We start from the raw sequence: 26,345 nt of genomic DNA, 5'->3' as shown, positions 1-26,345 counted from the left end.
TGAAAGTTGGATTTAATTCTTTAAAAAAAAAAAAAAAGAAAAAAAAAAAAAAACATCAGAATGTTTAGTGCTGATAAACTTTTATTGTTCATGGCAATTAGATATTTAGGACAGTTATGATCAATTTCAAAGATCCACATTGGATTGATCAGACATGGATTTGTTGCCTTATCAGTGACATCACCACCTGCGCAGTTCAGCAGCCCTTCTCCTTAGCAACCAAAATGTCCGTCTTGGTTGCTCTGTAAAGAGAACAATGACATGCCATTTTGTTTAACTTTATATCAGTGTAGGGGAACATTACAGAGTGAAAACAAGGCCACTTAAAGACTCTTAGGAAATTTCACATCATATAAGGCCAGTAAGTCTGAAGAGTGACTGAGTGAGATCAAAGCAAACTATTTGTTAAAGGGTTTAAAGATAGAATATCAATAGAGAGAGGTGGAAACAAAGAAGCAGATGTCATATTGTCCCCGTTGTTCAGCTTCTGTGTGAATGGGCTATAGTTGATGACATAAGAGCTGTGCTTCTTGAAATAACATTTCTCCAGATCATCCATTAAATAAGTAGATTTAATTTAAAAATCTGTCAATTTTTTTTGCCAGTATTTTGTAACTCTTGAATGTGTCACAGCCCCTTTGGATGTCCTTTGGGCCTGTGCTTGGCACTCTGGTGTGTCTCTCTTTCTTTGTGTCTCTCTCTCTTTAGATCCTGATTGGTTGAAGCACGGGGCTCTGATTGGAGACAACTACATACACCTGGCCAGTGTCGTGTGGGGGTTGATAAAAGCCCCGTCTCTCATTTGGTCGGGCTCTCTTCTTGAGGACAGCAGCACCTTTTTGTTCTGTTGGAGTTACTCTTTTGTTCAGTTATTCTTTTGTTGCATATTCAGTTTAGTGTTTTGGATTATTGTAAATAAATTAAATATTTCTTTAGTACCTCTTAAAACCGTGTGCTTCCACTGTTTTGATACGGCTTTTGAGCCAGGTCGTGTCAAATTGGGGGCTCGTCCTCGTTCTATTTGCTAAAGTTTAGTGGATAGTTAATGAACTTGGTGTTTTTTGGTGGTTGCTTGATTGCTGCACACCTGAGTACCAATTACCCTCTGCATTGCTTAGTTTAAGGTAGCAGGGGTTTGTTGGAGTACACATGGCTTCAGTGGATAGGTGAGAAGTTTATTCTCTTTAGACTGCTGTTAGGGTAGTTTGAAGTGATGATGGTTATTTGGTTGTTCTTGAGGAGGTACATGGTTTAGCATTTAAGGTTAACTTGTTTTAGCTTTAGGGTATTTTGTGTTAACCTGGTTTGTGCGTGCTGTCTGTGTTAGTGTTTTGTACGGGCTCGTTGTCTTGTGCTGCTTGTTAAGGTAAGTGTTGGGTTGTGTGTCACATGAGGTTGTGTGTGTTCTCCTTGGTAGGCTTATAGCATTTCCCCTTTGGGAACTGCTCATCCGTGTCAGTAGTGTGGGGTGACAGCGGTTAGAGCAGTTGTCTCGGGAGCACGTCCATGGTTTTTGGTGGCGTTGCCAGATTTCTGGTCGCGGCACCACACCAGTGGGTTTTAGTGCATAAGTACCCGCCGCCAGATCCCCTGAAGACTAGGGTTGAGTTAGTTGAGTTTAGTCTTGGTTAGGCAGTTTAGTTAGTGGGGACACACACACTGGGTAGGGTGAGTGATTACCCTTGGCACACTAGCTGCACTTGCGTTGGGATACAGCACAGGCTTGGCTGGAGCGCCTGTTTTTTCAATTAGTATTGGCTTGTCTGGTATGTTGGGGACTGTTCTAGTTTCGAGATGGCTGACATTGCGGAGTTTGTGGAAGATCCAAGTTTGGAGATACTGAATAGATTCACCAAAGACCAGTTACTCAGAGTAGCGGACCGTTACAAGATAGGACTCAGTGATAAAAGGTCACATAAAGAGGCACTTAAGGCTGAAATTAAAGCTTTTTTGAGTGACCTAGGGATCCTGACCTTGACTGAAGAGGACCCTCGTCCTGGTCCAGAGGAGAAGTGGCCTGGTAAACCTGGTGGTGGGTTGTTCCAACAGCCTGAGATGTTACCTTGTAGTTTAACATTTGAGCAACGGAGGGAGCTGTTGGTGTTACAGTCACAAGAGCGGATTGAACTGGAGAGGCTGCGTATAGAGCAATCCAGACTTGACATAGAAAAAACTAAACTTGAATTGTTAAGAGAGGGTAAACTTGCAGCTGGGGAGGCTGGGGTGTCCGCTAGTCGTTCCAGGGTTTCAGGGTCTAATGATCAGGATTTTGATATTTTCAGCAATCTGCGCCTTGTCCCAAAATTCAATGAGAAAGATCCAGAGACATTCTTTTCCCTCTTTGAGCGTGTCGCTGAGGTCCGTAATTGGCCAGAGTCCGCGTGCACATTAATGTTGCAGTGCGTGCTTACCGGCAGGGCTCAGGAGGCATATGCAAGTTTGAGTTCGGAGGATAGTAAGAAGTACTCATTGGTTAAAAATGCGGTGTTAAGGGCTTTTGAGCTGGTTCCGGACGCATACCGCAAACGTTTTCGTACGTGGCGGAAAGGTGAGAAGCAAACTCACTTGGAATTGGCTGGTGATCTGGCAAGGCACTTTGACCGTTGGTGTGCTGCGATGGAAGTCAGTAATTACGGTGGTTTGCGCGAGCTTATAGTTCTCGAGCAATTTAAAAACACTCTACCTGAACATATTGCTAATCACATCAGTGACCAGAAAGCGAAAACGGCTGCGACTGCTGCTGCATTGGCAGATGAATATGTGCTGAGTCACAGACGTGGATTTGGTGAGCGGCGTTTGTTTAACCAGCGCCCGCGTGCTCATAATGGCTATGGAGATGAGGCACGTTCAGGTTTATATGAAGTGGGCAGTTAGGCTAAAGGGGTTGCATGTGAGGCTGCAAATGATCATGGTGCTCGTGGTCGTGAGGAGAGGACCTGTAACTACTGTAATAAAAAAGGGCCATTTAAAGGCTGACTGTTATGCTCTCAAAGCTAAGTCTAACTCCAACCTCCAGTCTTTCTCTCAACCTCGGGCTAAAGGTGCATCTATGGCTGTGTCGGTGCCAAGTTCGCTGCCTTTGGTGGTAGATGGGGGGTTGCAGGTTGTAACTCACTGTAAAAGTCCTGAAATTGAAAGTTACAGACATTTTCTTAGTGATGGTTTTGTGTCTATGCTGGGGAGTGACAGAAAAGTACCAGTAAAAATATTGCATGACACTGCTGCCTATGATACTTTCATTGAAGCATCAGTTTTGCCATTCACTAATGAGAGCGGTACTGGGGCTTTTATTCCTGTCTTGGGTATGGGTTTAAAGGTACTTCAAGTTCCCATGCATAACATCATGCTGTACTCTGATCTTTTCCAGGGGCAAGCAGTTGTGGGGGTGCGTCCTGCTTTGCCAATGGAGGGTGTCAATGTGCTTTTGGGTAATGGCCTGGCTGGTGCCCGTGTGTGGGCTGAGGTGCCGCCGCAGTTAGAGGTGGACACAGTGCCTGTGGTACGACATCAGCCTGATGAAAGTCAATCGGCGTTCCCTGAAGTGTTCACAGCATGCGCTGTCACACGTGCTATGACACGGGACGAGTCTGATTCCAGTGTGTGTGAATCAAAGAAAAATGAAAATATGGTATCGGCATCTATGTTTTCTCTGTCTGACTTTCCTTTGTCAGTTTCACAGGAGGATTTGAAGGTGGAGCAAGAGGCTGATCGTTCCCTGCAAGGCTTGTTTGAGCAGGTTGTGACTGATGCCCAGATAGAGAGCAGTGCCCGGGGTTATTTCATTAATAACGGTCTGTTGGTAAGGAAGTGGGTCCCGCATGGTCAGAGTTTTGTAGGGGATCCGATTGTCCAAATTGTGTTGCCTGAGAAGTTTCGCGAGTCTGTGTTAAAGGTAGCTCATGAGGGGTCGGGGCATCTTGGCGTTCGGAAAACCTATGACCGAGTTCTGAGGCATTTTTTCTGGCCTCGGTTAAAGCATGATGTGTCGGCGCACATAAAGACTTGCCACACATGCCAACTGACAAGTAAGCCCAATCAGATTCTCAGGCCCGCTCCTTTATCACCAATTCCAACAGTAAACCAACCTTTTGAGCACCTGATCGTGGACTGTGTGGGCCCACTCCCTCGCTCGAAATCCGGTGCGGTCTATCTCCTAACTGTAATGTGCCAAGCCACTCGCTATCCGGCAGCGTACCCATTGCGTACAATTACTGCTAGGTCAGTTGTGCGAGCGCTGTCACAGTTCATCTCCATATTTGGCATTCCAAAAATCATTCAAAGTGATCAAGGTTCAAATTTCTCCTCTCACCTTTTCTTCCAAGTGCTAAAGCAGCTTAATATCAAGCATAACAAGGCATCTGCATATCATGCGCAAAGCCAGGGAGCATTAGAACGGTTCCATCAGACATTGAAGTCCTTGCTACGTTCTTACTGCACTCAAATGGAGGGAGATTGGGAGGAGGGTTTGCCCTGGTTAATGCTTGCGGCTAGGGAAGTAGTTCAAGAGAGCACAGGGTTTAGCCCAAATGATTTAGTGTTTGGCCATGTTGTACGCGGTCCCTTGGCGATTTTGAGTGACCAGTGGAGGGGAGAGGATCCTCCCCGGAACCTGTTAGACTATGTGAATGGTTTTCGACATAGACTTTACGCAGCTGGCGAACTGGCTAGGGACAAAATGGAGCGTGCACAGGGGAAGATGAAAAAGCTCTATGATAGATGCACAGAACGGCGGGTTTTTTGATCCTGGTGATCGGGTGCTGGCTCTGTTGCCCATCATAGGTTCGCCATTTCAAGCCAAATTTAGTGGGCCACACACAGTAGTGAAGAAGTTGTCTGATTTGAATTATTTGATTTCAACTCCTGAGCGCAGGAAACCCACCCAGTTATGTCACGTAAACTTGTTAAAGCCATATTATGACCGTGCGTCGAAGTCGACTGAGTCTGGTGCACAGGCTATCGTGGCGAGCGCTCACGCGGCATGTTTGGTGACCAGGGCGTCAGTGGTCACTTCTCCTCTGTTGATGAGGGAGGTGGAGGAGGATGGGTTGCCTGTTGCTGATCCAGCATTAACACATGGACGGTTAAAAAACTCTGAGACTCTCTGTAAGCTCGAGGCACTGTTGCAACATCTGCCCGAGCTAGAAAAAGCAGAGTTGGTTGAGCTGATAAGGTCTTTTCCATGCTTGTTTGGTGACACGCCCGGTCAGACCCACCTAATTGAACACGATATTGAGGTGGGGGATACCCAGCCTATTCGGCAAAGGTTCTATCGTGTCAATGCTGTCAAGCGCAAGTTTCTTGATGACGAACTTAAATATATGCTGGACAATGGTATAGCTGAGCCATCCTCCTCCAGCTGGGCGTCGCCTTGCATCACAGTTCCCAAATCTGACGACACACCAAGGTTTTGCACTGACTTTAGAAAGGTTAATGCTGTCACCAAGCCTGACTCGTTTCCACTTCCTCGTATGGAGGATTGTGTGGATGAAGTTGGTCATGCTAGGTTTGTGAGTAAGTTTGATCTGTTGAAAGGGTACTGGCAGGTCCCTTTAACCCAGCGTGCCCGTGAGATCTCTGCATTTGTTACACCTAAAGGTTTGTTTTCCTACAAGGTGATGCCTTTTGGCTTGAGAAATGCACCTGCGACATTTCAACGGCTCATGACTCTTGTTCTGGGTGACATGGAGGGTTGCACTGTTTATTTGGATGACGTGGTGGTTTTCTCTGACTCTTGGTCTCAGCATGTTGAGCGCATCAGGGCACTGTTCAGCCGTTTGGCTGAGGCAGGTCTCACGGTGAATCTGTCAAAATGTGAGTTTGCCAGGGCGACAGTGACATATCTCGGCCGAGTTGTTGGTTGAGGATGTGTCTGCCCAGTTGCTGCCAAAGTGAGCGCGGTTGAGAATTATCCTGTGCCGACCACTAAGAAAGAACTGCTGCGGTTTCTTGGTTTGGTTGGTTATTACAGGTGTTTTTGTCGTAACTTTTCCACTGTTGCATCACCACTTACTAACCTTCTGAAGGCAAATGTGGTGTATGTGTAACAGGTCCCAGGCAGAGTACCTGTCCACAGATAAGGTTCCTGTAAAACAGGATAAAGAATGAGACAGGCGACAGTTTGCTTCTGTTCAGTGCAGCTTCGCTCAGTCGAATCTTTACTTATCAATTTACAAATATCTTTTCCATACTCAAATGTCAAGTAACAGTATGACATCCATAATATCAGAAACAAAACCCAAATACTGTACACATAAGCTGGTTACAGTATAAACCTCCTATTTCCAAATAAACACACATTTACCCATTCTTCATAAAGAATAATCCTGAATTCAGTGGACAACTGCATTAATACATCCGCATTATTATGTAGTTCACAACTACTGAAAATAATACAATGAAATATAAAATGTACAGGACCTCACATGTCCCTTTTTTTCATCTCACTCATAGTGCAAATAAAAGAAGAAACTAGCATATTGCTCTGACTGTTGATTCAAAATAAATGCCTGAGCTGAAGGCTTGCAAGGTTTTAACAATTTTAACTGGTTACAACATCGACAAAAATATATGTATCTCGCTCTATAACTATCACATTTAATTTATTCACGCAGGTAACAAAATACTGTACCCAAGATAATAGTTTTTAACCCAAAATGAAATGTGCTGGAGCCAGAAACTACGACATGGTTTGGTCACAACAGAAAGAAAAGTAAACAGCGGCGCCATCTTGAGTCGTCCACGATACACCGAGAACTATAAGTTCTGCCGCCGGTTCCCAAACCCATTTAAACACATTCAATAGCCTTACAAAATCGACCTACTATCATACTGAGATGTAAAGCAATAATGTGGGTGTTTATGTATGTTTTGAAACATCACCGACCTGTAAAACAGGATAAAGAATGAGACAGGCGACAGTTTGCTTCTGTTCAGTGCAGCTTCGCTCAGTCGAATGAGGAAGTAAACAAGAGTCCGCTCAGAAGATGAGTCCAAGAGGGGAAGCAAATCACCACACTGCCTCCTACTGGTAACACTGAGTAACTCTCTAGCTTTCACTCTTATGAGATAAAAGAGGTAATTATTGAGCATTTTGACCCAAATTAACACATTTCTTTCACAGAAATAATCATTTCAAAATAAAACAAATAAAATTACATAAAATGTGACCTTCCATTTCATGAGCGTCACATATGTCTGGACCCTTGAGTGTCAAGAGGCTTTCGAGGCCATCAAAGCCTTGTTATGTACTGCTCCTGTTCTTGAAGCACCTAGGTTTGACCGTCCGTTTTCACTGCAGGTAGATGCGAGTCATGTGGGTGCAGGTGCTGTTCTACTGCAAGCTGATGATCTGGGTGTTGATAAGCCAGTGAGTTTTTTTTCTAAGAAGTTTAACTCCTACCAACTCAATTATTCGACTATCGAAAAGGAGGCACTGGCTTTGATATGGGCCTTGAAACACTTTGACGTCTATGTGGTTTCAGGTGTTGTACCGGTGGTGGTTTACACGGACCACAATCCACTAACCTTTCTGAATTCCTTACAGTGTCCGAACCAGAGACTTATACGGTGGTCTCTGATGTTGCAGTCTTACTGGCTAGACATCAGGTATATTAAGGGATCAGAGAATGTTGTAGCGGATGCCCTCTCTAGGGCCCATTAGATAGGGGTTGGGAGAGGGGCCTAGTGTGTTTAGGGCACGTCGACCACTTTATGTCCCCTTCCTGTTCTGCTTGCTGTGTCTGTTTCTGCCTCCTGTCTTCCTCCTCTTAAATGCTCACAGAAATCCTAGGTAAATCTCTGTTGCTGAGGAGCAGGACTCTGGTGTGTCAGGGCAGATGGCGTTGGTTGGATTGGAGACTTAATGGGGCAAGTGTTTTGTAGGTTTTTTTTTTGTAGATCTGACATTTGTTTTTGTAATTTTCTTTGGGTATTTCATTGTTGTTTTGTGTATGGTTGTGTGTTGTACTGCTGGTTGATTATTGTGACCACTAGATGTGAACCTGTTTCGGTTCCCTATATGGGACCTCTTCTTAGGGGGAGGGTGTCACAGCCCCTTTGGATGTCCTTTGGGCCTGTGCTGGGCACTCTGGTGTGTCTCTCTTTCTTTGTGTCTCTCTCTCTTTAGATCCTGATTGGTTGAAGCACGGGGCTCTGATTGGAGACAACTACATACACCTGGCCAGTGTCGTGTGGGGGTTGATAAAAGCCCCGTCTCTCATTTGGTCGGGCTCTCTTCTTGAGGACAGCAGCACCTTTTTGTTCTGTTGGAGTTACTCTTTTGTTCAGTTATTCTTTTGTTGCATATTCAGTTTAGTGTTTTGGATTATTGTAAATAAATTAAATATTTCTTTAGTACCTCTTAAAATCGTGTGCTTCCACTGTTTTGATACGGCTTTTGAGCCAGGTCGTGTCAAATGAAAACACTAATGGTAAGGGTTAGGCTTCTTTCTTCAAAAACACATGTGAAAAGTATATGGTCATCACAGCTGTAACTGTCATTTTCCAGTAAAGACTAGTGACACCATTAAACAATCATTCGAATTGGCTGCTGCAGTCAGCCAGATTTCAGCATTGTGACTGTTTTCCAACTCTAACTCTTACCCTCTAACCACCAGGTGGAGACTCTAGCAATGTTTTCCTCTATGAACTCAACTTGGGTGACACTGAGCTGTTGTGTGAGTCCATGAGAGAGGAACATCTGTGTGTACTCACTGTCTGTGGGCACACAGGGCACACTCATTGGGATAGGTGTTCCCATCGCTGCCACACACAGGGGCGTAGTTCATAGGACACATCACATTGTCAGTGTCCCCCATGTCAACACAAGATGGCTGCCACAACACAAAACACACAGCATCTGGTGTGATAATCCTTCTTTCATGACCTCAAAGAAAAGCTTATTTACCATAAAACTCCCTCAAAAACACTTTCTTTCACACATAAGCAGTATACACAAAACACCTTCATATGCACCCACAGTATTGCGTGAGTTTAATGTATGTGTCACCTTTCTCATGAGTCCAGAGTTGTTATTTGCATCTGTAAAGAGAGCAGATTACTTCTGAGATCATAAATGATTGACTCCATGATGTATAAAGTCCAGCTTATATGTAAACACACAATGAACTCACTGAATACAGAAATATCATAGGCATGCAGATATGACTTAATGAAAGTACACGTCAAATCCAAAACTCAATATACTACCTGTGAGACATTTTAACGTAGTCCATGTTATTGATATTTTTCATCTAGTACTTTTAATCCATTATGAATACAGGCAGAAAATATCATCTTACAGGTGGAGTATTTATATGCGTGTGTGTGCATGCACATGTAGATTTGTTTTCATTTTGACAGTAAAAGATTTTCCTCGTCTCAATGTCAAAAAACACATCAAAACTATGTTGATTTAGTGGTGTAAAAACACTTACTTTTTACTGTACGTTTCGTTCTATATGCATTTTTACAGGTAATTGCTTAAAACTGCTCCATAGACTGAAATTGATATAACATATATAACACTCAAAACCACAAACCAGAAAGCAAAGATACCTCAAATAAAGTACAGAGATTATTCCCTCAGAAAACAGTTCATGTTCACTGTTCATGTAAAGTGTCTCTTTGTATTTCTTACCTGCAGCCACACAGAAGAGCAGGAATACGAGAAAAAACAACTCTTCCAGTCATGATGGATGTTGGTGGATGAATATCTTGGAGTGACAGAAACCTCTGAATGTGTGTCTCTAATATACTAGCAATTTTGTGTGTGGGAGTGTGTATACGTGTGTGCAGGAGGGTGTGTGTGTGTGTGTGGCCTCCCTGGTTCCTTCCATGCCTGTTCTTCTCCGCACCTGGCCTCAATCACCTCATCATCATCATCTCCACACCTGGCCTCAATCACATCATCATCTCAACAAGCTGCTGCAGTATTTAAGACCGGTTCTTCATCCCATTCATCGCCAGATCGTCCGTTTACCCATGTGATCCACCTTACCTGCCCGGTCGCTCTCTTGCTACGCGCAGCCAGCTGTCGAATCCTGTTCAAGGTTCCTGGTCCCAGGTCCCATTCTCCCACATCCACTCCATCTACGCTCTAACCCTAAATAAACTCTGTTTGCACTGAGTTGGCATCCGTGGCTGTGTCCTGCTTATTTGGTCCTAAGAGCGAAACCCTAACAATATCTTGGAGTGACAGAAACCTCTGAATGTGTGTCTGTAATATACTAGCAATTTTGTGTGTGGGAACACAGCAGGTGAAAACAGACGCACAAACTCGTGCTCACTCTAGAAACTCATAGTCACCAGTGCACATTACCACACATGTGAACAAACCCAAACACACATTTGCTCAACTTCCTGTACGTGTTGTTCAGTCAGTAGCAGCTCTATTGGTTCACAGAATAAACTTAACATGACATGAATAAAAAGAAATCTCAAATTACAAAAAATTTATCAACAGGCTTCTTTTTTTTCAAAATGTATGACTTGTATTTATTAATGTAAAGAGTAACTATACAGAATGGGTAACAGACTCAACCAGCTGTTGTTTAATACGTAAAAATGTAAACAAATAATAATATTGAGCACGAGAAGAGAAAATCACCACATTAGTATTGTCCTGCATTTCTCTCTTTATCTCACTATTGTCTTAGCTTTTCAAAATTTCACTCTGTTCTCTCTACCACATGAAAGCCTCCATTCACTATTTCAAGTTTTTATACAAATGTATTGAATGCAGTGGTGTAGTCTTGTCTGTTTTACAGTGCAGAGATCTGCTTTTAAATGTTTATTTTGCTATCATCAGATCCCTACTTCAACACCATGGAAACAAATAGCTTCTAAATCTTTAAAGTGCTCACATTTAACAGAAGGGTTCGGTGGGTTGAGGCTTGTAAGCCCGAAGGCCCACAGCAGTTACTACATCCCCGAGATAACGGAAACCCCTTCCAAGATTTTATATGACACGGCAATGACAATTGCTGATTGACAAGTACTACAACACATGTATTAATTCTGCTACCAGTGATACTTTAGATGTCCTAGTTGTACTGTTTTCTGTAACTCTCCTAGTAATTTGTAGTACTGTGCACTTTGTCCCTCCTCTTTTGCTTTTGCTGAGGTGCCTCCTATTTGTTTCCTTTGTGAAAAGTCTTTTGTTTTGTTTTTTTAAGAGTGTCATATCTTGCATGATACTATCATTAGGTGTGATCTATATACAGTATAAAAAGGCCAGTTCCCTCCATGTACTAGAAAATATTTGTTTTAGATATGCTCTTGATATATAAAATCACATTAGTATTGTACCCAGCCTTGTTCGCATATGGCAGATGAGGTGGATGTACGACTCACCGCTGGAACTAGTGAAAGGTGAAAGAAGAGATCTATCGAGATCCCATTTTTACAGTCCTGCACTGTGGATTTCCTGGAGAAACAGTGTTATGAACGCAGTGTAATATAATGTGTTTGAACTGATCTGAAGTGAAAGGACAGGCTAACGAAATTTAACTGATAGACCTGAGTAGGCTTATAATAGGCGTAATAATAATGAGTTCATAATGCATCACTAAGCTCTTGTTTACTGTTCTTTACATGTTTACTGTCTTGATTGGAAACTGTTTGAATCCCGTGGTTAATCTAACTCTACACGTAACATTACTATAATCACCCAACAGCTGATACTAACAAAGTGAAGAGCAGTATCATAATGTGTTTACACATCTCTGTGTGAGTATGAGCAGTCTGTACTTACACATGTTCCACTTGTTTTTTATCATCGTTGAGACAGTTCATTGAAGTCTGAAGAGCTTTGTTTCTGCTGAACTGTAAGCAGAAATGAAGGGACTGTGGACAGAAACCGCTTCTGCGTTTCCTGGTTTCAACCATGTGATTCTCCCACTTGACCCTTGACCTCAGGATTCAACAGTTAATTTTTCTCTGGGGGGTTTTATGTCCTCTCTCCCTGTGTGTTGCTCTGCGTTTCTGTGTCATCTTTCTGACTCTCTTGCCAACTTGTTTGCTCACACTCTCTCAGTTTGGCTTTATCACACACACACACACACACACACACACACACACACACACACACACACACACACACACACACACACACACACACACACACTCACACACACACACACACACACACACACACACACACACACACACACACACACTATCTGTTTTGCTTTTTTTTATATACACCATCCAGACTTATTGACATCACACTCAGTGAAAGTTGGATTTAATTCTTTAAAAAAAAAAAAACATATCAGAATGTTTAGTGCTGATTAACTTTTATTGTTCATGGCAATTAGATATTTAGGACAGTTAGGATCAATTTCATAGATCCACATTGATTGATCATCAGACATAGATTTGTTGCTTTAGCTGTGACATCACCACCTGCGCAGTTCAGCAGCTCTCCTCCTTGGCAACCAAATGTCCATCTTGGTTGCTCTGTAAAGAGAACAATGGCATGACATTTTGTGTTAAGCTCAGCTGAGATTTTGTTTAACTTTATATCAGTGTAGGTGAACAGTAAAGAGTCCCAGCACAGAGTGAAAATGAGGCCACTTAAAAAGACTCTTAGGAAATCTCACTTCATATAAGGCCATTAAGTCTGAATGTTCAGCAACAGCAGGAGAGAGAGAGAGAGAGAGAGAGAGAGAGAGAGAGAGAGAGAGAGAGAGAGAGAGAGAGAGAGAGAGAGAGAGAGAGAGAGAGAGAGAGAGAGAGAGAGAGAGAGAGAGAGAGAGAGAGAGAGAGAGAGAGAGAGAGAGAGAGAGAGAGAGAGAGAGCTGGAGATAAGGTGTTCAAAGCCATCAGTGAAAACAATTCTTAATAAAGTGAAAATGAGGCCACTTAAAAAGACTCTTAGGAAATCTCACTTCATATAAGGCCATTAAGTCTGAATGTTCAGCAACAGCAGAGAGAGAGAGAGAAAGAGAGAGAGAGAGAGCTGGAGATAAGGTGTTCAAAGCCATCAGTGAAAACAATTCTTAATAAAGCAAACTATTTGTTAAAGGGTTTAAAGATAGAATATCAATAGAGAGTGAGGTGGAAACAAAGAAGCAGATGTCATATTGTCCCTGTTGTTCAGCTTCTGTTTGATTGGGCTATAGTTGAAGATGACATAAACAAGAGCTGTGCTTCTTGAAATAAAATTAATTTCTCCAGATCATCCGTTAAATAAGTAGATTTAATTTAAAAATCTGTCAATTTTTTTTGCCAGTATTTTGTTACTCTGGAATGAAAACACTAATGGTTAGGGTTAGGCTTCTTTCTTCAAAAACAACACATATGTGAAAAGTATATGGTCATCACAGCTGTAACTGTCATTTTCCAGTAAAGACTAGTGACACCATTAAACACAAATAAACACAATCATTCCAATTGGCTGCTGCAGTCAGCCAGAGTTCAGCATTGTGACTGTTTTCTAACTCTAACTCTTACTCTCTAACCACCAGGTGGCGATTCTAGCCGTTTTTTTTCTCTATGAACTCAACTTGGGTGACACTGAGCTGTTGTGTGAGTCCATGAGAAAGGAACATCTGTGTGTACTCACTGTCTGTGGGCACACAGGGTACACTCATTGGCATAGGTGTTCCCATCGCTGCCACACAGAGGGGCGAGGTTCAGAGGACACGCCACAATCTCCTCCATGTCAGCACAAGATGGCTGCCACAACACAAAACACACAGTGTCTGGTGTGATAATACTTCTTTCATTACCTCAGAGAAAAGCTTATTTACCATAAAACTCCCTCAAAAACACTTTCTTTCACACATAAGCAGTATACACAAAACACCTTCATATGCACCCGCAGTACTGTGTGAGTTTAATGTATGTGTCACCTTTCTCATGAGTCCAGAGTTCTTCTTTGCATCTGTAAAGAGAGCAGATTACGTCTGAGATCATAAATTCATAAATGATTGACTCATGATGCATAAATTCCAGCTTATATGTAAACTCACTGGATACAGAAATATCATAGGCATGTATATATGACTTAATGAAAGTACACGTCAAATCCAAAACTCAATATACTACCTGTGAGACATTTTAACATGGTAGTCCATGTACTTTTAATGCATTATGAATACAGGCAGAAAATATATCATCTTACAGGTAGAGTATTTATACGTGTGTGTGTGTGCGTGTGTGTGTAGATTTGTTTTCACTTTGACAGTAAAAGATTTTCCTCGTATCAATGTCAAAAAACACATCAAAACTATGTTGATTTAGTGGTGTAAAAAATAAAACATAAAAACTCTATGAATACTTTTTACTGTATGTTTCGTTCTATATGCATTTTTACAGGTAATTGCTTAAAAACTGCTCCATAGACTGAAATTTATATAACATCTATAACACTCCAAACCAGAAAGCAATGATACCTCAAATAAAGTACAGAGATTATTTCCTCAGAAAAACAGTTCATGTTCACTGTTCATGTAAAGTGTCTCTTTGTATTTCTTACCTGCAGCCACACAGAAGAGCAGGAATACGAGAAAAACAACTCTTCCAGTCATGATGAATGTTGGTGGATGAATATCTTGGAGTGATAGAAACGTCTGAATGTGTGTAAGTAATATACTAGCAATTTTGTGTGTGGGAGTGTGTGTATACGTGTGTGCAGGAGGGTGGGTGTGTGTGTGTGGGAACACAGCAGGTGAAAACAGACGCACAAACTCGTGCTCACTCTAGAAACTCATAGTCACCAGTGCACATTACCACACATGTGAACAAACCCAAACACACATTTGCTCAACTTCCTGTACGTGTTGTTCAGTCAGTAGCAGCTCTGTTGTTTCACAGAATAAACTTGACATGACATGAATAAAAAGAAATCTCAAATTACAAAAAATGCATCAACAGGCTTTTTTTTTTTTTCAAAATGTATGAATTTTTATTTATTAATGTAAAGAGTAACTATACAGAATGGGTAACAGACTCAAACAGCTGTTGTTTAATACTTAAAAATGTAAACAAATAATAATATTGAGCACGAGAAGAGAAAATCACCACATTAGTATTGTCCTGCATTTCTCTCTTTATCTCACTATTGTCTTAGCTTTTCAAAATTTCACTTCGTTCTCTCTACCACATGAAAGCCTCCATTCACTATTTCAAGTTTTTATACAAATGTATTGAATGCAGTGGTGTAGTCTTGTCTGTTTTACAGTGCAGAGATCTGCTTTTAAATGTTTATTTTGCTATCATCAAATCCCTACTTCAACACCATGGAAACAAATGGCTTCTAAGTCTTTAAAGTGCTCACATTTAACAGAAGGGTTCAGTGGGTTGAGGCTTGTAAACCCGAAGGCCCACAGCAGTTACTACATCCCCGAGATAACGGAAACCCCTTCCAAGATTTTGTATGACACAGAGCACCCGTAATGACAATCTGTCATCAATTTGAACCCTGATGTAATTTTTTGGACTATAAAGCATCACAAGCACAATTATAATTAAAGTGGTCCCTGTTTCTGTTTAGTCTGGATTTTGACTAGCTCTGGAACATGAAGTATCTCAACCTTGGGTCTGAAATGTTCTGACAGTAGAGATAACTTCAGCATGGTAGCTTATTATGTGTCCAGAGAGTGATTACAATTTGGCAACGTCACTAGTACATAGAAAGAACTTGCAGTCTGATGAATGAGATGTGCTTCTTCTTAGGAGCTGCTGACAATGAGAGAGGAGGACTAGTGTCTAGTTAAACTGACCTGATGGATAAAGAACTGAAATCAAAGCCACAAATGTTGCCTCCTCAAGATGATGCTGGTTGATCAAAGATATATATTCAGCTCAATTTTGGCACAGATACTGTTTGTTCACTCCACTGGTAACGTTTTTTTTTTACTCAACATCACAAAACCTGCTACTGTACATAATATCCACAGCGATGATGGCTCAGCTGTAATCTGCTCCTATCGTGCTCTCACACACACACATGTATAAAAGCATGTGTTCCTGGTACAGGTACCATCTCTAGATCCCATACAAGCAGAGTAGCTGTGAATCTGCGTGTATGGACGCTACAGTTTCACCCACAGGAACATTCCATTTTACTCGTCTCTTCACCAAAAATCACATTTTTACATGTTTTCTTCTTTTGTACAACATAATTCGGATTTAGACCTCACATGTACAATATGTGCCAGTAATCCAACAACAACGAAGCAGAATTAAGTCCTCTCCAGTCCTTTACACACTCATCTGATGGCATGCTTTGGCTTACACACAGAAGTGCTGATAATCCAGGTGTGTGGCCCAGTGGAAAGCATGCAATATATATTTCTACGTTACTTTCAAAATCCAGTCCAAATTGTTCGTCAATCTTCAGCTTTCACTTGGAGTCACAACTGCCAGTTTATGATGATCCTCTTGCCTCCTTACTGATTCCATTTAAAGAGAGCAGGGCGAGTACACGCCGCTATAGGAGACTGCACATCATGTACAGACATCAAGCAACCACAAGATTTTTTTTGACAATGAAAGACACAATTTTTTTTTAAAAACAGGTAAGTTCCATTCATTATCTCCACAAAAACCTGCTTTTTGTGCTTTGATGCATGTTGGTATCGATCTTATACATTCCTCGGCAGTGTACATATGTTGTTTTTAATGGAGTGCTCAGATTTCTCTCTCCTCCATCATACAGTATAGGCACTGTGCTCGACAATGTCCAGGACATCATGAACAACAAATAAAATGGACAACTTTGTTATCAATCCTATTTTGTTATCCAAATAAAGATAAACAAAACTCCAAAGAGGTTATGTTTGTCTAGCAGAATTAAATCGGAAAAAAAAAATCGAATTAGTAGAAATTAATATGTTGCATGATTGCATGTTTCTCTTTGAAATCAGTTGGATTGTAAATGCTTCGAATCATCACCTGCATTATAAAGAACTGAGCTTGGCATGAAGCGATTGAGAGGTTTGACCCTGAATAAAAAAAGTAGTCAGTCCGTCCTTATCAGTGGCAGTGAATGATCCGAACTTTTACACTGTCGTGACTTCACGATACAGAGTATCACATATATAGTCCCTCTGACTACCTAACTACTTTTAGGAATGGGGATACAAACTAGAGATATTTCCTTCTATCGTCCCAACACTGTGTCCATTGAGTGAGTAGCAGAGCCTCAAGCTTTCCAGTTGAATACAGCAATGTAATTCTGCTGTTGCTTCAAGTGTTCTCTTCTTTCTATCTGTCGGTCTAGTGAAGGAGAAGCACCAGTCTCCATCCCTCACAGGAATATCCTCTCATCTTAAATATATATATTTGTTGCATTGATTTGCATTGAGTTTTCATTGTTTCAGTGTCTGTCACGATACCTGCAGTCTCTGCCTCAACTTTTTTCAAGAGGCTGTGCGCTTAGGTGCAGATCCACTGAGAAATGATAACAATTAAAAAAGACTAAAAAATAAAAATACAAAAAAAGTCTTTTTCCCCCTCAGATTAGTGGTCCATATTTTCTGGGGTGGGGGAGGGGGGAGTGTGTGAAGCATAGCAACTTCCACTTGTGGTGTGTTATGGTGTCACACGCAGCTCTCCCTGGTCTTGTTGTCCATGAGGAAAGAGTTCATCTTTGAAATGTCCACTACCACAGCATCTCGCTTGTTCAGATGGACGTCTTTCAAATGGTCCTCGTCACTTTGGTCCTTGGCAAAATTTACAAACACCTTGAAGGGGTGAAAGAAGAGGAAAGAAAATTAGACTTGCTTAAATTACAGTCACATTCTATTTTTATTTTTATTCTTTGGGTAAAGTGGCTTACTTGGTCTAGAGTGGTCTGAGAGACGGAATAGTCCTCTATGCTGAGCTCCTCCTTGTTCTTGGAGAGCAGGGAGAAGATGCGGGCTAGGGAGGTAAGGGAGGAGGGCAGCTGGTACTGCAGCATGTTACGGTGTTTCTCCTTCAGCGTGCTGCCTGGCAGCTCCCGCTCAATGAAGTCCATCACCGGTTGGAGGTCTGGGTCCGGCCCCGCCACCCGCAGGATGATGGTGTAGCCATCACCAAACCTGATATGAAGTTTACAAAGAAGCTTATTACATTGACCTGAATTTTTAAGCAGTAATCTGTAATTAAAGTTTTTTTTTTTCATTTTTGGTGCTTGATAGTCATTCTGTCCAGGAAAAGCCTATCAGCCAAAATGTGTTTTCAAATACAATTTATCCTTCAACAATCTAATAAAACATTTTTTTAAATTATTATTATATTATAATTATTATAATTATTTATTTATTTTTCAGGACATGTTAAGAGCTTTGTGTATGTCTGTTAGCTGTTGTGAAATGCTTATTCTTGTGTGTATCTACCTGTTTTTAAGGTGTTGCACACTGCCCAGACAGCGGAACCTGCCGTTGACCATGATGGCCATTCTGGTGCAAAGTGCTTCACACTCCTCCATGCTGCAAAAAACAAAAACAAAACAAAAAATCAGGGTGAGTCAAAAAATATCAAAGTTTAGTTGGCTACCAAAAATAGTTTGTGTTGGCATATAATCACATAGTTTTGTTGACTCAATAAATTTAATTCTGTTGTTTAGTCTAACCTGTGAGAGGTCAGGACTACAGATCGTCCCTCTTTGATGATGCTCAGTATGGTATTCCACAGGGCACGACGTGCTTTAGGGTCCATACCTGTCGTAGGTTCATCCTGTTAACAGAAAACATATACTCAGCTGATGCTGCAATATACTGTTGAACACAGTCCACACAGTCGTCATACTTTATGCAAAATAAGAAGTGTTTGTGTAAGTTTGTTCCCACTCACCAGAAAAACAACAGGTGGTCCTCCTATGAGAGCGATGGCAGTGGACAGTTTCCTCATGTTTCCTCCGCTGTAGCTGCCTGCTGATTTGTCTACATATTTGGCTAGGGCCAGCTTCCGGATGCCCCACTCTGCCACCTAGTGGATGGGATCAAGACATAAACTTATCTTAATCAAGACAAACTTAAGACTTGGTTTATTTGTACTGACCAATATCTGGTGTCATGTATCATTGGACTACAAAAAATAGACTGCAAAAAGAAGAATTATAAGTCTGAAATAAAAACAAGACCAATACAACAGCTTCAATAAAATAAGTCATAGGCAGTACACTGGGCACATGCATGTGTGTGTTTGTGTGTTGCTGACCTCACAGACTTCCTTCTCAGGCACTCCTCTCAGGATGGCGTAAAACTCAAGGTGCTCTCTGCCAGTCAACAGGTCGTTAATGGCATCAAACTGTGGACAGTAGCCCATGTTCTGATGCACCTCATCTATCTCTTTATTTACACTGGAATGAGAGAAACAGAGTATAATTAGGTATTATAAAAAGAAAAAAATGATATATCTCAAACATAATTTAACCTCAGTAAGAATGCTTATTTAGTTCCTTCTAGCAAAAATCAGCTTGCATGAGGAATTTTTTTCTGCCTTCATTCGATATCTATTCCAAATACCTTTAATCATCTCACTAATGAAAATACATTATGGTAAATGCTACAGAAATAATATGAGCAGGCATACTTTTCAGCTTTCACGTGTCTCCTACATCAGTCAAGCTGAATAAAGAACAATTTATTGTAAGTTATTGGATGTATTGTATATTTTCCAGTATGACTCGTCTTACCTCTTGCCAGCCAGGTAGGCTTCTCCACTGGTGACCACAGAGTCTCCTGTAAGCATTTTAAAGGTGCTGGTTTTCCCAGCTCCATTTACACCAAGCAAGCCAAAGCACTGCAGGGAAAAAATAAACAGTTTTACTCTCAGGTTTTCTGAAATTGTCTTCATTGTAGTAGTTGGTAAAGAAGTCTGCTCATCCACATACAGATACAGCACTCATATTCTACCCTTTATCTGTATTAAAGGCAACTTGTCTGCTCCTGGTGGTGTGGATTAAAAATCAATTATGTAACAGATGTAAGATAACAGTATCGTACCTCGCCGGGGGGGATGCCAACACACAGCCGGTCCACTGCCGGCTTCTGTTTCCGCTTGTAAATCTTAGTGAGCTGTCTAAGTTCCAGGATGTCAGATTGTCCACCTCCGCTAAGGATCCTCTGTCGCTCTCTGGCCACATCCTCATCTTCTTCTCCTATAGGCTTCAGATGACTGGTAGATGACCTGAGAGTCAGAGACACCACAAGGAGAGGTCACACTCAAGAAAGACTTACACAACAGAATTTAGCCAAATCCTTCACCCTGAGGGAATACAAATCTCGTAATTGTTTAGGGATACTGTGTTTTGATCAGAAGAGCCCTAGGATAGAAGCTATGTTTTTGTCAGATTTAAGTTGTACTGGATTAGGTACATGTTGCAAACTGGATAGTTTAAAGCTGACTGATCACATGTATCAAACCAGAAGTCAGGTTTAACATACCTGGCCTTGAAGAAGAAGTGGTACTGAATGAGGACTGTGATGGAGAAGAAGATGACGCCCTCAATGGCCATTGCAAAGAGGTTCTTTCCCACCATGTCCCAGGCCAGAGGAGAACGGAACCGGTTTTCACCTGAAAAGACACAAACGGAGAATCTTGAGTGCCTTGTGAAAACCAGTTTGAATGTATTCATGGTTGTTGTTGGAAGAGGGAGTTTAAGGAGTCGACTGTGCTTACCAAATCTCTCCAAAGCATCTGCCATTGCCTGATTCTTCACCATATCGATCAGTCCTCTGCCCAGACAGAAGTGAGGGAAGATGAGGAAAACGTTCTTCAGGATGTCGTTGATGCCACCGATCTCCTGGAATAACAGAGAAGTCACTTTTTAGGGATAAGGTATTTAATCTCAATCTTTCTTGAAACAACAATCACCAGTTAGTCAATCTACTGCTTCTCTATTTAACTGAATGAACATAATGCACAGTGAATGATTAGTATTTACATTGCTTCCAAACAGCTCCAGGACGAATGTGGAGACACTGCCATTGATTCCTATCAGTATGTTGACGCTGGTCAGAACTACGTAGGCTGTGCTGGGGATCTTAAAGAAAAATGAGGCTGGGTACATCAGCGGGGTGATAGACCATCTGGAAGGAGACACAAAGAACATTTTTAGATGTAAGACAAAAAGAGAAAATAATAAAAGGAAGAGCCAAACATATTGAATGTCTGTCAAACTCACCCATAAAGCAACAGCAGCAGGGCCAGCACAGGCAGATTGGTGGAGGAGACGTAAGCGTCTTGTTGGAAACACACAAAAATAATGATGACCAGCGTGGCTGGAACGATGTAGTTACACTGCAAGAGAGGAAAAGAAAGAACATAAACAATTGAGACGTTTTATCGTGCTGCAATTTCTGTTGAGATTTTACAAAGAAACTAACACAGCATTTTACTATAATATGGTTAAGAATAAGAGGGTTAAGGTCCAGCTGAATTGGAATGTCTTACCATGTCCCAGACAAAGTTGGCCAGCCAGTAGAGTAAGGGCTGCACTCCGCTGATAAACTGCATGTGTTTGGCCTTGTTCACTCTCTCCTGAATGAGGAAAACAACAAAACTGGCAGGGACAAAGGACATGGCAAAGATCACGCAGATGGATACCAGCACATCCACTGACGTAGTCATCCTGAAAGAGAGAAGGTAACAAAGGAAACAAAGAGAGATGAGAAATCATATCTCTTGTAGAAGATCATAGAGATGTTTTAAATACACTGTATGTCTACATTAATAGGAATACTCACAAAGCGACTTGTGACAGCTGCTCCTTGGTGAGGTTGAGCGGATGATTGTGGGCAGTGATGCCAAACTTTGAGGGGTCTTTGTCGGCTGGCAGACTTGCCCGCAGGATGCCATTGTTCATCACATTGAGGAAAGAGCCGATGCTGTGCCAACCCTTGTTGTTGAACCAGATCTGGAAATTGAGAAACAGATGGAAGATTTTAGTTTCTGTAAATTAGTTGCACTTTTTTTTTTTTAAGAAAGTATAGTAAGTAAGACTCTCATTTAATTATCTTTTGATTATATATTTTCCCTTTCTTTTTTGTTTCTGTGTTCAGTCTTAATGGGTTCCCTCTGTTGTCACGAGAATTCTGCATAAGCACTTACATTTTGGCCTTTTCATTCATTTTTGATAGTTTTTTTCATTTTTGGGGTGGAGAAGAATTGAGGCTTATGTTGCAATTAATTTCTCTTGTGTTAAGCAGATACATATAAAGAGAAAAAATACAATACAGTATGTGTAAGTGAGCATTAAGAGGGAAAAACAAAAAGAGCATGAAACATATGGGCATGGGTACAGTAGAGTTGAAGCTGTGAAAGCGTTTAATCCCACGACAGCAGAAATCAATTACATCACATTGCTATATTCACACAATATGAATATAGCGAGTGAAGTGTTTTGTGTCTAAATTGGTGCAGTGGTGTACTGGCCATCGGGCATATTGGGGCAAATCCCAGTGGGCCACCACATCAGTGCACCAGTGAAGCATCATAAAAGTCTGTTTTAGGGGCCGGCGGACCGTCACAAAATGTGTTTTTACTGGCGCTCTCTGTGTGCCTTTCATTCAGGGTGCACATGAGAGCGTGCTGCATGTGTGCCACTGGCCAATCACAGCCGACACCCCAACACAATACCCCCCCCCCCCCCCCCCCCCCCCACCCCCCCATTATATAACCAGAGCGTGTGTGTGAGTGCTAACCTTGACGTTATTCTTGGTGTCCAATCCTTGGACGAAACTGGAGAGACTGCGAAAGAAACGATCTGCTGCGGTTCCCTAGAGGGTGGGTGAGTCAGAGAGAGAAGGAGGTGAGAGAGAGTCTCATTTAGTGTTACTTCAAACCAGCAATGATATCAGCCAGAGTTCATTAAGTCTATTTTCTGTCAAGTGCTGTCTTGTATTTGCAGTGACAATGTTCAACAATTAATAATTGTATTAATGTTACTAATACATTATTACATAACTGATAAATCAATGACAATTTCTTCTGAGGTGCTGCAAACAGGAATGTAATTTAATAAAGTCCCTTTATATAGCAATTAGTGTCCCCTGTTTCAATGGAACCACAATAGCAAGCTTTACTTGTATAATGGTCTTTTGACTGGCTTTGTGCAGCATATAAATCAATGATTTAAAAAATAATCTCTTACTCTCTCCAGACGGAAGCGCATCCGCAGCTCAGTAATTGCATCATCAATTTCGTCTCTTTGAGACAGAAGCTGAGAATTCCTGGCACCCAGCGAAAAGCCACCGTATCTGTATGAAGAATGATATTTTTAATACCAGCGAAGGACACCTCAGATGAAGAAACTCTATACTATTGATGCACCAACAAGCTCAACATGCATCATGTCAGATAATGTACCTGAACTCGTTGACCCAAATCTTGTTCTTCAGGCTGTGAGAAGAGAAAGAAGAGACAAATTTAGTGCTTCGAGTGAAAAAAAATACATTGAAGCAAGAATTAACAAATATAAATATGAGTGAAAGCCAAACTGATAAAAAAAGAGATGAGTGTCACCTCTTGCCGATAATCTGAGCGTAGGTCTTAACCAGATAGTCTGAGATGTTTCTGCCAGTCAAATTTTGAAGAATGTCTTTGTCACTGGTCTTCATCTGGATACAAAAATACAAAAAACTTAATTAACATGTGTTTATTTGTGTGTATATTTATTTGTATGCAGGCCTTGTTATTTGGTATTGATTTACATTTCATTTTTGAGTATTTACTTTGAATTAAGTTTTTTTTTTTGTCTGCCATCACTGACCTGTGGTGGCGGAAGTCCTCCAGCACCAGCAGGACACTCTGGCAACATCCTTTTGCGCCCTTGGCAGCTGCACTCACACAGGGGAGAGGGATTCTCCATAGACCAATTACCATTGTCGAAAATGTCCTTCATACTTTGAGATACTTGCGGGACTGACCACTCATCCTCTACTTCTGTGCAGGGAGTGTCACTGGAGCACAGAGGAAGACAAGTTTATTAAATTACTGAACTGCATGTCTGACAGAAAGAACAGGCGAGTTACACTTGAATCACAAAGTAAATAGAGGTAAAGATTTAAATATCCATTCTATATGTGTTTGTGATTTCACTTAGATTCTTAATGCTTGTAGATCTAATGTATATCCATAGATGTTCACTTTTATCCTCTTTTACAGAGAGATAGAAAAACAAATACTCACGGTATGGGTTCTCCTTCCATGCAGCGTGTTCCAAATCCTGGTTTATCTGTCAGAGCTCCCAGTAGTTTGTTGATGTGCGGGTCCTCAGGTAAGTCATTACTGTAACACAGAAAACCCACTGCCTTTAATACCACAAAAATGATTAACCTTCTTCCTAAAAAATATAATCACAAGCAAATGACTTTTTCAGTTATTTCACAATAGCTATCCTGCATTCCTTTAATAACTGTATGGTGCACTGGACAGCGGTTCTAAGCAAGTGAGTTTAAAAAAACATTAAGGTAACACACAGTTAGGTAACCTTTACATATTTAATGGGTTGTGCACTTTGTAGATGGGGAAGAACACGTTTCAGGCAAATGTGCCATTGTGTCATTCAAGAGTTCAACTGAAGACAGAAATTGCTATGACAAATAATTGTTGGGTTGGTGTGATTTAAAACTGTATAGAATGATCATATTTTTTGTGCAAGGATTAGAGATAAATTAACATGAATGAAAACGAAAATGATCTAGGAAGAGAGAAAAACATCTAACCTGATGAAGGAAAACTGCTCGCCATACATGCTCGGATGCAGGGCCAGACTGGGGTACTTTCCAAAGGGAGGCACAATCAGGCTGAACACAAGGGCAATGCACACAAACACTGCTGGAAGAACAATCTGAAAAAAGTACAATGGAGAGGAAATTTTAGGAAACCCCCACATTGTTGATGCAAGATAGTAAAACTCCTAAAGTGGCTTACTCTATAGGTACATTATGTGCATGAGAAAAATAGCATGGGTATACCTGAGCAAAGAAGCCTTTCCTGGAGCGCCGAGCGTAGAGGAATCGTTTCCAAAGTAACGCCACAAACTGCTGTCTCTTCAGACTCCAGCCTTTGACCTGGTACGAACCTTTACCATCTGTTCCACTGAGCCAGTCAGTCTCACGGGATTCTGCAAACAGACACAAGGAGGCACATGAGCAAATATAACATGACAAGTGTATGTTATATTCGCTTCTCTAATAATACCAACTAATTGTTAGTATTAACTTTATAGTCTGACACAGATTTGTATGGTTTATATCACAAATGGTTAAACGCTTCTTTGAGAAAAATGACAGCAACAAGACTGTTGTCATTTTACTGCATGCTGGGTAGTGCAGTTCTACCTGGGTCACCTTCAGAGTCGTTGAAATCAAAGTCATCCTCTGTGAAGGGCTTCAGGCAGCTCTGGTGGTCTCCAAATGCATGATGGCGACGAATCCTTGTCGGCACGACTCCATCTGCAGCCACAAGTGGACGGGTTAATTTAACTTTGCTTAAAGACACCTCCTGCCTTCTGAAGCTACAATTTATTGGTGATTTTTATCAAAAAGATGTTAAGTGTGTGAATACTGTTAATATTTCATCATGGTTTTCCACTGTTCTGAAAAACACATCATAAATCTCACCTGAAAGCTCAACAGAATCCACTCCACTGTCCTCAGCCACTTTCAGGAAAATCTGAAAGAGTTGGAAGACACACGATTAAAAAAATATTAGAAGCTTATAAACAAACAAAAAAAAATGTCAACACAAAATATGTATATCAGTTTCATTCTTTCCGCTTGGTTTACTATGAATAGAATAGTTGACTTAGGCCAGAGAAAAATGGGTCAGCTCTTTACTGCTCCTTACCTCCTCCAGGGTGGTATCAGATATTCCATAACTTGATATTCCCAGGTCGGTCAGGCGATCGTCAAGCTCATGGAAGAGCTCTACAAAGGCTCCGTCTTTAGCTGACTGGTAGGGTAAGATATATGTGAGTTCATGCCCGAGATCCTCCACCATGCGAGCCTCTGGGACATGCTTGAAAATCACATTGGAGATGAGGGACACATCTGTGGGTAAGAATGGGCAGAAAGGGTGAGAGGTTGGTTAGAGAGAAAAAAACCCCATCAACATCTTATATATTATTCAAAGTTGATTTTACAGGTCTGCTTTGAAGGCAACCAACTAAGTGTCAGCTCTTACCAATCGTGGTGGTTTCACTCTCTGGTTCGCTGCCAAGACCTGCATCTGAACTGCTCTCTGATATACTGTCCTCCTGAACCAAAGACAAAGAAGGTTAACAGTTAGTGAAACGAGAATAAATAAACATTTCCTTCCTTCCTGATAATGAATTCTCATTTGCTGAGACAAAGTAACATTATCTCATGCTTAAGGGAAGCTTATGTGAACTATGTCACACAAAC

The 26,345-nt window shown here is 41.3% G+C and overlaps 2 protein-coding genes across 7 annotated transcripts in view; both read right to left on the bottom strand.

Moving 5' to 3' along the window:
- Positions 1 to 73: 73 nt before the first annotated feature.
- spink4 (serine peptidase inhibitor, Kazal type 4) lies at positions 74 to 16,668 on the bottom strand. Of its 2 annotated transcripts, none has more exons than XM_062427772.1 (4): positions 14,483 to 16,668; positions 13,857 to 13,888; positions 13,568 to 13,680; positions 74 to 242 (listed from the first exon to the last, which is right to left on the bottom strand). In XM_062427772.1, exons 1-4 carry the CDS (start codon positions 14,532 to 14,534, stop codon positions 197 to 199), a joined length of 243 nt encoding a protein of 80 aa, XP_062283756.1. In that variant the 5' UTR covers positions 14,535 to 16,668; the 3' UTR covers positions 74 to 196. The 2 variants fall into 2 exon arrangements, with proteins under 2 accessions (XP_062283756.1, XP_062283748.1); XM_062427764.1 differs by lacking the exon at positions 74 to 242 and adding an exon at positions 12,280 to 12,459.
- A 144-nt stretch (positions 16,669 to 16,812) lies between these two features.
- The window catches only part of LOC133988164 (phospholipid-transporting ATPase ABCA1-like), a 46,818-nt gene continuing 37,285 nt past the window's right edge, over positions 16,813 to 26,345 (bottom strand). For 4 of the 5 annotated variants that reach the window (XM_062427750.1, XM_062427721.1, XM_062427734.1 and 1 more), the window contains exons 25-50: positions 26,125 to 26,197; positions 25,789 to 25,991; positions 25,563 to 25,614; positions 25,281 to 25,394; positions 24,915 to 25,063; positions 24,663 to 24,787; positions 24,127 to 24,225; positions 23,708 to 23,897; positions 23,461 to 23,555; positions 23,305 to 23,337; positions 23,090 to 23,195; positions 22,641 to 22,715; positions 21,684 to 21,853; positions 21,391 to 21,568; positions 21,122 to 21,237; positions 20,882 to 21,026; positions 20,617 to 20,740; positions 20,382 to 20,511; positions 19,941 to 20,124; positions 19,631 to 19,737; positions 19,153 to 19,294; positions 18,787 to 18,921; positions 18,566 to 18,669; positions 18,330 to 18,422; positions 17,789 to 18,032; positions 16,813 to 17,693 (exon numbers count right to left, since the gene is read on the bottom strand). In XM_062427750.1, coding sequence (XP_062283734.1) covers positions 17,550 to 17,693; positions 17,789 to 18,032; positions 18,330 to 18,422; positions 18,566 to 18,669; positions 18,787 to 18,921; positions 19,153 to 19,294; positions 19,631 to 19,737; positions 19,941 to 20,124; positions 20,382 to 20,511; positions 20,617 to 20,740; positions 20,882 to 21,026; positions 21,122 to 21,237; positions 21,391 to 21,568; positions 21,684 to 21,853; positions 22,641 to 22,715; positions 23,090 to 23,195; positions 23,305 to 23,337; positions 23,461 to 23,555; positions 23,708 to 23,897; positions 24,127 to 24,225; positions 24,663 to 24,787; positions 24,915 to 25,063; positions 25,281 to 25,394; positions 25,563 to 25,614; positions 25,789 to 25,991; positions 26,125 to 26,197 — 3,330 coding nt within the window. In that variant the 3' untranslated portion in view covers positions 16,813 to 17,549. The remainder of the gene's footprint in view (positions 17,694 to 17,788; positions 18,033 to 18,329; positions 18,423 to 18,565; positions 18,670 to 18,786; positions 18,922 to 19,152; positions 19,295 to 19,630; positions 19,738 to 19,940; positions 20,125 to 20,381; positions 20,512 to 20,616; positions 20,741 to 20,881; positions 21,027 to 21,121; positions 21,238 to 21,390; positions 21,569 to 21,683; positions 21,854 to 22,640; positions 22,716 to 23,089; positions 23,196 to 23,304; positions 23,338 to 23,460; positions 23,556 to 23,707; positions 23,898 to 24,126; positions 24,226 to 24,662; positions 24,788 to 24,914; positions 25,064 to 25,280; positions 25,395 to 25,562; positions 25,615 to 25,788; positions 25,992 to 26,124; positions 26,198 to 26,345) is intronic. The other variant, XM_062427742.1, reaches the window with a different exon arrangement.

This window comes from Scomber scombrus, chromosome 2 (genome assembly GCF_963691925.1).
Source record: "Scomber scombrus chromosome 2, fScoSco1.1, whole genome shotgun sequence".
In the NCBI taxonomy this organism is placed as follows: domain Eukaryota; kingdom Metazoa; phylum Chordata; class Actinopteri; order Scombriformes; family Scombridae; genus Scomber; species Scomber scombrus.
Note: the sequence above shows the minus strand (reverse complement) of the source record. Positions and strands in the feature narration are given on the sequence as shown.

What these genes read in the sequence shown, in the direction of transcription:
- spink4 (XM_062427764.1), bottom strand. Translation starts at nt 14,534, where the DNA reads ATGACTGGAAGAGTTGTTTTTCTCGTATTCCTGCTCTTCTGTGTGGCT. An exon ending in GCTCTTCTGTGTGGCTGCAG is followed by an intron (nt 13,889 to 14,482) that starts GTAAGAAATACA and finishes CTCTCTTTACAG; the next exon opens with ATGCAAAGAAGAACTCTGGA. An exon ending in ACTCTGGACTCATGAGAAAG is followed by an intron (nt 13,681 to 13,856) that starts GTGACACATACA and finishes GTGTTGTGGCAG; the next exon opens with CCATCTTGTGCTGACATGGA.